Source organism: Mercenaria mercenaria, chromosome 6 (genome assembly GCF_021730395.1).
Source record: "Mercenaria mercenaria strain notata chromosome 6, MADL_Memer_1, whole genome shotgun sequence".
In the NCBI taxonomy this organism is placed as follows: domain Eukaryota; kingdom Metazoa; phylum Mollusca; class Bivalvia; order Venerida; family Veneridae; genus Mercenaria; species Mercenaria mercenaria.
In genome coordinates, this window is record NC_069366.1 from 46,450,964 (window position 1) to 46,460,308 (window position 9,345).

Below are 9,345 nucleotides of genomic sequence, written 5' to 3' on the forward strand. Positions count from 1 at the left end.
TTTAAAACTACATATTTTGACATAAAAAATCTAAAAATTGGTTAAATGTATTACCTCCCTTTAACACATTTCAGAATTAACTAAAAGAGTTGTCTGCTATTTTTATCAAACAACAAATTTAATAGTTTGTCAAGGGCCATATATTTAACTTATATATGTTTTTAATGAAAGAGAAATGCAGATTAAAATGAATAGTAAGCAGATCCCAATTGAAAAATAAACGTCGGGAGTAACGGGTAGTCTACACTGTGATGGCAATAAAAATTTCGAAACGATTTTTATCTGAAAACAAGAATAACTGGATAAGACAAGGGCGTTCGGTTGACCCGAGGTTCCGTGTTTTGACCCGCGAAAATCAAGAAAAACTCGTAGTTGACCCGCACAAAAAAAGTGTCCCGTGCGTCGGCTCGATCCGCGAAATGCGTCTCGAGTTCGAAGTTCTGCATTGTGAATCAAAATCTCGATGAATTTTAATTGTTTGCTGCCACAAACTAAGTATGACAGTAGGCGGAGCGTCGTATGTTAATTAGCTACTGACAGATGTCAATCACTCCACGCGCCGACTGACACGTAATTAGGTTTGTAATTCGGAAGTTAATTATCGCCGTTTTACGAAGTTTTCGGGCTCTCTGATCTCCGATGTCGGTCAGCTTTAATTATTACTCTTTCATTCTTTAATTATCGTTTACTGCAATCACATTAAATGCAAACAATTAGCAGCTTATCATGCGGCGTCAATCTGAAATCGAGTGATCATCTTTTTTTGTCATGGACACGTTTCGCCGCGTGTGCCTACCGGTAACATCCTGTGTATTGCGTATTGTGTTTACAGACTTTACATAACCGAGATGTATAATATCGGCGCACTTTATTGCCGATTATGTTTTCCTTTCATCCAATTTTAGGGCGACTTGAACTTCGCTTTTCTGGGCGGGAAGGGCGAAGTGAAATATTTTAAAGCGAAGTTTTCGCTCAACTTCGCCTTAAACGCAGTCCCTGCATTTTAACCAACGACTCTTTGTCTCCAGGTATTTGTCCCCCATCTCTTATTGATACCAGGAAGATTAAGTTAAGAGTATACGAAGAGGCAAACTGTCATAAATAATATAACTATGGACCAGTAATATCAAACACATTGTCACTGTTAAATCCTCAAAAAGAACATATGCTGCAAAAGTCTAATTCTCTACATACTGAGTTTGACAAAGCCGCTTCACAACTTGGCTAAAATAAAACTTTTGGATACACGGATGTAAGTATACAACATCAGACTCCTGATCTTGAGGCTGCTGGTTTGGAATCACAGTGAGAGCAGAATATAACTATGGCCTTGTCAATCCCCTAACCAAACCTGGGTATGGTCTTTAGCAGCCATCGACCTTATCTTACATAAACTGTGATAACTTTCTCTACAACTGTTGTCAAATGAATTGGTTTCAACTAAGCTTATAAATCAGAATAAATCATTAAAGTCAATAAAGCCATTTGAAACACACCTGCTGCTAGTGTAAGTTCAATATTTGTGTAGTTTGCCAGCTGTTTGCCGACAGTGTGTACTTGGACAGCTAACTCACGAGTAGGTACAAGTATTAACACGCGTGTCACAGATGCCTGCTTAGGTTTGTACAACAATCTCTCCAATATAGGTAACATAAATGCAATGGTTTTTCCTGCAACAAACAAATAGAAAATGTAACGTACATGAAATATGATAACCTGCTGTCAAAAGAAAATCTGTATTAATTCAAATTTTGCCTTTTATAATCAAGACAAAGCTCCTTTCATATGGGGATAACAAATTAAACAATGAACCAACACAACATGTTTTGCATAAAGAAGCTTGTTCCTATCTGCCTGTAAGTGATGTGTATCAAGGGTTTTATAATATTTTTTGTGGTAAGTTTAACTTAACCAGTGTTCCTGGTTTCTGTACCAATATTAAACTGTTTTCAGCAAGTGCCAACTTCCAACTTCTCCACATGAATCACTGGTGGACTTCAGACACACTGTTACTTATCAAACTGTCACAGAGAACATATGCCTCGCCCTGGGATCAAACTCACAACCCTGTGTGCCATAGATCGGCACTCTTGCTATTGTGCTAGTCTGCTTAGGAATACAAAATGTGTGTAATTAACTTAAGTACAAACTTGCATGTATATATGATACTCTGTATGTATAAATAACAATGTGTAAAACACAAAAATGTGTGTACTATTTGTTTGACCTTGAACTTTGACCTTACCTGACCCAGTTACAGCACAAGCACAGATATCCCTGCCAAGTAAAGCTATAGGTATGGTAGCTGCTTGTATAGGAGTGGGTTTCTCAAAGTTCATCTGCTGCAGTGACTGAAATTGACAATAATTTATATATTTCAACCAGATGAACAAGCTTTGTCTGGAAATATATTCCCCCATTTTTTCAACCTGTAAATTGTTTCTTAGTACTAAGAAGTTATTTAATTTCACGGCCTTGAAATTTCATGGATTTGGCCGAAATGGCTATTACATGATGGGAATATGAATTCTTAGATTTTAACTTTTGAAGATTAAATAACTGGGAATTTCATTTATTTGTTTGGATTTATTTTTGTGGATTGATGCAACCATGAATCTATGAAAATTCCACCACTGGAATATCAATAATTTCACAGTATTGTTGTTAAGAGTATTAACATTCACCCTGCTAAATTTCTTAAATGGACTGATCCATCATTCAATTTGGGCAGTACCACTTATTATCTGAAGTGGTGTTCAATGAAAATTGACTGACTGAATAGCGAACAGTGCAAATATGATCAGCCTGCACAGACATGCAGGCTGATCTTGGTCTGCGCTGGTTGCAAAGGCAGAATCATTTGCCACCAGCAGGCTAAAGGTTAATTTTGGACCTGCCTGTAATGTTCCCTTTAAAATGTATTTAGATATTTTTTCTTTTAAATGTTCCCATATTGATACTGAATTTTCAGTCAGCTATTTTTTTCTTTGTAAAAACACTAGATACTAAATCACCCTATACATTTCTCAGATACTGCAGAGTAAAGTTTGTACTTTTTGTTAAATTTCAGATCTATACTCTTGAATAAATAAAATGCTAAGATTCATTTTACTGTAATAATGTCAATGTCATCATAGGCATTTTATGAAACATCCATGGATGTCTCCAGTAAAGAAATGAATGACTAGAATATAGCTTCTTCTAATAGCAAAATACATGTAGGTCATTTTCATTCAATCCAGACACCAAAACCTTCCTTAAACTGAGCACAAATAAATCCTACTTACACCAAAAGGAATTATTTAAAAATTTTGTGATAATTCTAAATGAAACAAAGCTGTTGAAGAATACATGCATTTCTGAAGTGTGACTGATATACATACTCTTTTATTAGCAAAGATTATTAGATATTATGCAACTGTTCCTGTTTGAAAAGGGCCAGAACCCAAAAATTCTGGAGGAAAGCCCAGAAATCACAATAAAAACACAATGAACATACCTTCATCAGGGGTCTTGAAACATTGATATCTTGAAAAGCCATGTTTCTGTTATATGTATCTACATTCTCCGAAAATTGCACTTTCTCCCCTTCCTGCATAAATAGTAACACAGCAGTCATAAAAATCCAAACAAAAAACATGTTTCTTGGGTTGTCAATGTATAAATACATAAAACAGGCAATACAATGTTTGCAGGAAGAAATTACTACCATACTGTTGGATTTATCATACCTAAGGTAGATAATAAAACTACACTTAACTCTGTGCCGGGTCCTAGATAATGTTGTTTACATGATAGCACCATTCTTTCAACAACATGCAGTTATGTTAACAGAGGTCAATGATTCTGCATCTCCCCACAAGTAACTGACAATAATCACAATATCCCCAAATGAATCAGAGGTTGAACATGAATGACTTCAGACACAAAAGGACTGGGGATCAAACTTGCAACTTCTCTATTCTTTCTTATGTTTTACCTGCTGCACTGATATTATCACACCTGTCCAGTCTAAGAATGCAACCATGACAACGGACAATTTCAGGTATGTACCCATAAACAACCAATCAGACGTTTCAAATACAAGTTTTATAACACAATTTTCAAAAAAAAAATCAGTTTTAAAGAAATTATAAAACCACATAGAACAACAGACCTCTTCTTCATCTAAATCTTGTCCTTTCTTCTTCTTTTTTTGTTTCTTTTTCTTCTTTTCTTTTATTTTCACTGTATCTGTAAGTGGAAGTGAAATAAATAATGGAACGAAGAAACAGTTATATTTCCCCCTCCACTAACTGTCTAAAATTAACATTAACTGTTTATTTAGAGGACTAGTTTTTGTAGATCTCCTTGTTTCCATCAATCCACAATATTAAACTCCAATGAACATATAAAATTCCCATTATAAATTTTATCTTCAAAACGTTAAATCCACCAACCTATAAACCCAAAAAATTGCTGTTTTAGCCAAAACTACAATTTCTCATACCAACATAAATTATTTAAATGATTTCAAGGGATACAGTTTCAGAGTTAGAAGCACCTGCTTCTCAATTAGACACTGTCCGAGAAATATAATATATAAAACACACTGCACAATGTTCAGGCTTAAAATTGTACCAGGTGAAACAGTTAAAAATCTTTATTTTGCGGGGGCATAGATTGGAAATGGAAACAAACACATAAAATAACTGAAATATTTACTGATGCTGTTAACAATACATCTGGAACAAAATTCATTCTAAGCCAGTTGGTACATAGACAAAACAACATTAATTTAGCTATGTACAGCTATTGACCTAGATGATACGTGGACAACATGGAACCTACTCTTGTCTCATCATATTTCTTGAAATCAACCATCCGTGTAATATCTTTGGAACAGATGAAAGAAGCCAACAATGTTATATGGTCACTTTAATATATAAATGTACAATGCATATACTCTAAGCTCTTAATGTTAACTATCATCTAGCCGTCTGCTATCAGAGAGACTGCTTGGGCTTATCAGGTTACAGCTTAAGAAGAATCATGAATGAATATACTACAGTCCGATACTAATTATCATGACTATGTGGTTATGTAAATCCATGAAATTTAATCCCAAAAAACAAATGAAGGTCAAACATATTTCATTAAACTGCCGCTTTCACTGTAACCATCAAATTTTATCCCATCTAAATTAAGAATCTGGAATTACAGTTTCATAATGATCCCCGACAGTCCTCGCATAAAATTTGATACCAACCAGCTTTAAATTCCTCATCCGATGATTCAATATCCTCTTCTAACTCATCCTCAACAAACTTTTCACCTTTATTTTCATCATCCTCAACATCAGAATCTTCATTCTGTATAATGATAAACAACATTAACCATAAATTGTTTGTGAGAAAATGGGCTATCCTTATAACTACTAGATTATTTTTATAATACTGGGGTAATCTTTAATGTAAAATGCCATCCTGCTATAAAGAACAAAACATTAAATTGAGACTGCCCTAGCTTGCTCAGTTTAGAAAATTGTTACAGCAACTATAAATCAGAGTCATTAAGACAAAAAATACTACAAATGTTAAGGAGAGAATGATTTTTTTTTTGTAAATGATGGAAAAACTTCTAACTTACTGGCAAAAGCTCACTCAGACACACTTCTGAAAGTCAGCGAATAAAACTGCAGTAACTGCTGAAACAAGGTATCTTAAATTCCAAGGGATCAAGAGTTCTACTTAGAGATAACCGAAATTCAACTTTAACAAGATATTTTTTGCATGTGTTTTCAGGATGTGACGTGAAAATGTCTTCGAGATAGCTAGAATTTTGAGATGAGCAAGTTCGAGATAACGGGTTTTAACTGTACAAACTATTATCCATGCAGAAGAATACATGTACATGTACTAGGTTTAAGTCAAGGTTTTCTTCTGAATCAGTACACTTTTATAACCTAACCCCTTTCTTCCTTTTCTTCCTAGCAGCAGCTATCTTCTCATCTAATGTGAATGCTGGTTCTGCTTTCTTTGCAAACTGTAAGTTGATTGTCTTAAATCCTTTAAAGGGGTCTTCCTGTGGGAAAAACAGAATGACAGCATTAGATTCTCCTTAACTGCTACAGATATAAATACTGGTAAATTTGGCTGCACACAGGTGATGCATAGTAAGATGTCTTTACAATTTTTAGCTCGACTATTCGAATATTATGGAGAACTATACTATTCACCCTGGCGCCGGTTAAAGTTACCATCAAAGATATTTACTCAAAACTTTGAACAATGTTTATTATATTAGTCTCTACCTGTAGGCAAGAGAACATAACTCTGTCAAGTATTTTGGCTGAATTATGGCCCTTTTTGGACTTAGAAATTGGTTCAGTTTTCGTATAAGTATATGTTTTGTCAAAACTATTTGTCATGTGGCTTTGAAACTTTGAACACTTGCTTATCATCATTATTTCCATCTTTACGCAAGAGTACATAACTCTGTCAACTATTTTGGCTGAATTATGGTCCTTTTCGGACTTGAAGATCTGTTTTCCTCTATATTTTATATAGCAAAACTATCAAAGGGCCACAACAGTGGTCACAGCAAAAGTTCCTTCATTTACGGTCATCTGCACATCAAGCTTGTTCATCTGTGAAAGTTTTAAGCCAATCAAGCTAATAGTGTGGGAGGAGTTGGACAAATAAGATTTCAGGTAATATGTAAGGACAGACATATGGACAGCAGCAACAATATACAGGCACAGATGTTTGGGTGTGTGAGATGGCTGTCCATACACTAAAATCTTTAGATAATTACCTGAACTAAACTTAAAATTGTAAATCAAAGTTTCTGAAAACTGTTTTATAGACTTTTTTTCTTTCAAAAGGATTTGATTATAACCCTGTATACATAAAGTATAACAAAATTAGCTGCTAGAAACTAAATTAAAGACAATACCAGTTCTGTAAAGTTGAATCCTGTGTTGAATTCATTTTTTGCCTTTTTCTTCTTCTTTTTCTGTACTTGCACCTGAAACAATCACAATGAGACCATTGAGGAAATGAAACCATTGAGGAATGTAGTCTCTATCCAACACGTTTTTTACATTATATAATAACAGAGACATATATTCACCAACATCATAATTAAACTGGAGCTGCTTTTGAGAAAAGCACATGTCTCCCACAACTGCCTAATCATCTAAATAGTAAGTCAGTTTTTATATACTGTTTATTCACTACAAATATACCTTTGAAGAGTAAAAAGGCTGAAACTTGGCTGAGGATTTATGGTCAAACACATTTTGTTCAAGTTCGGTGAAGATCGGATGAGAAATGTTCGATTTAGAGCGCGGACATGAGTAAAATGGCCGATTTTCGGTAATTCAAGGGCAATAAATTCCAAAGTGCCTAGGCCGATTTGGCTAGTTATCGAACTGGGCCGAGGACTTATGGTTAAACACATTTTGTTCATGTTTGGTGAAGATCGGATGAGAAATGTTCGACTTAAGAGTGTGAACAAGAGTAAAAACAAAAATGCTGATTGCTTGTTGAATTTGTTTTACTGCATGAGTAAATAAATACAGCGACTACCAGAAATCGCTGTTAAAATTTCATGTAGATATGCCTTGAACCCAAGTAAGATGTAAGATTAATTATAAATAAAATATTAACCAAAAATAGAAACAACACGAAATAATGACAACTTTATCAGTGTTCCCACTAGGTATTTTTTCAAGGGTAAACTTATCCCCTGGATACAAAAACTGGGGGTAAGTTTTGAGGGTATGAGAAATACAAAATAAAAATTTCCATACTAAAGTTAAACTCCAACAACCACTTATTTTGGAAACGTTTTGGGTATTTTTTCTGAACTTTAGTATTAGTAGTATTAGTTCTTGTGGCTGCGATTTTCTTGCAGACTTGGTTACCATTTTAAAGAGCTAATTCATTTCGGATGATTAAAATATAAAACCTGTCTGTAGACATTTTCATGACATCACTGCGAAAACATCTGCAGTTAACCAACCAATTTTTGCCAGGAACAACTTACGTAGTATTTCCAAGGTTTATTTTTAGGGCATACTGTGGGATTCCAAATTAACCTATTTGTCCCCGGCATTTTGATACAAACGCGATCTCACACAGGGTAAAAAATATTGCGTGATTTTTATTTTTTACATTGTTTAACAGGCTGGTAACATTGCCTGATCGGGCTTTCGACATAAAAACTAATTTTTCTTGAAAATTAGTAAAGATATTTCTTTCAAACTTGGTCCATTTATTAAGCATTTCATATGACATAAATTAAAATAAAAATAACTTGGTTGCCTTCAGTTTTGGAAGAATTATTTCCCCTTTTCAGATTTTTATGATGCATAATTTTTAAAGTCCAAAAAAGACATGTTCTAATGCTAAGTTTAAAACAAAAAAGGGTTCAATGGCTTTCTAATGCTCTTAATTATTGCGCTAGTACATGAATGTATATATTTTACTGTGCTTTCACTAACAACATTATAGAAAAATGTTAGTTATAAAAAAATTGTTCATACATCTGCACTAGAAACAAAGTATTAACCTTAAATACATAGAATAAAGGTATTGGCGCACAAGTTTTGAGCAATAGAAACCCATTGATCCCTTTTCTGTTTCAAACATTTCATTAAAACATAATTTGTTTGGACTTCAAAAATTATGCATCATAAAATTCTGAAAAAGGGAAATAATTCTAAAAAAACTGAATGCAACAATGTTATTTCTACCATAGTATGCGTCATATGTTATGCTTAATTAATGGACCAAGTTTGAAAGAAATATCTTCATTATTTTTCAAGAAACGTTAGTTTGTATGCCTAAAGCCCGATCGGGCAATGTGACCAGCCTGTTTAAGCAATTTTTATGGGAGTGGGACACTGTTTATGACAACTAATCATAAATTTTTCCAGCAATTACCTTATACACTAGGAATACAGTACATATAATTGATTACCGGACCCCTAGCCACTTCGAACGAATAATGAAATATGCATGATGAACTTGCGCGGCTAGCAAACAAGCATGATTCTATTACCAGTTTATTTCGAAACAATATAAAACTGGGATTTTCTTAAAGGAATGAATATTATTAACTTTCTTACAACATCTTCATCACTGTCAGAGCTTTCAGGAGCTAGTTTTATGTCATCATTTTCTGAAATTGTCCCAATCAGGCCTAACTCACTGCAGGCTGCCATGTTTTAGCATTTCAAGATGTGTGAAAATTTTCGAATGCATTTTGCAGTTTTTTGTTTTGCATGTTTATAAATATTTTATAAATATAGTTCCTTGGAACTTTTTATCGAATTTAAAAGCTGACCATATCAAACAA

The 9,345-nt window shown here is 34.0% G+C and overlaps 1 protein-coding gene across 1 annotated transcript in view; it reads right to left on the reverse strand.

Moving 5' to 3' along the window:
• Positions 1 to 9,242, reverse strand: part of LOC128557715 (probable ATP-dependent RNA helicase DDX27) — a 75,642-nt gene extending 66,400 nt beyond the window's left edge. The window contains exons 1-8 of the mRNA XM_053545730.1: positions 9,116 to 9,242; positions 6,937 to 7,008; positions 5,950 to 6,063; positions 5,249 to 5,351; positions 4,157 to 4,233; positions 3,500 to 3,592; positions 2,246 to 2,351; positions 1,497 to 1,670 (exon numbers count right to left, since the gene is read on the reverse strand). Coding sequence (XP_053401705.1) covers positions 1,497 to 1,670; positions 2,246 to 2,351; positions 3,500 to 3,592; positions 4,157 to 4,233; positions 5,249 to 5,351; positions 5,950 to 6,063; positions 6,937 to 7,008; positions 9,116 to 9,211 — 835 coding nt within the window. The 5' untranslated portion in view covers positions 9,212 to 9,242. The remainder of the gene's footprint in view (positions 1 to 1,496; positions 1,671 to 2,245; positions 2,352 to 3,499; positions 3,593 to 4,156; positions 4,234 to 5,248; positions 5,352 to 5,949; positions 6,064 to 6,936; positions 7,009 to 9,115) is intronic.
• Positions 9,243 to 9,345: the final 103 nt, after the last annotated feature.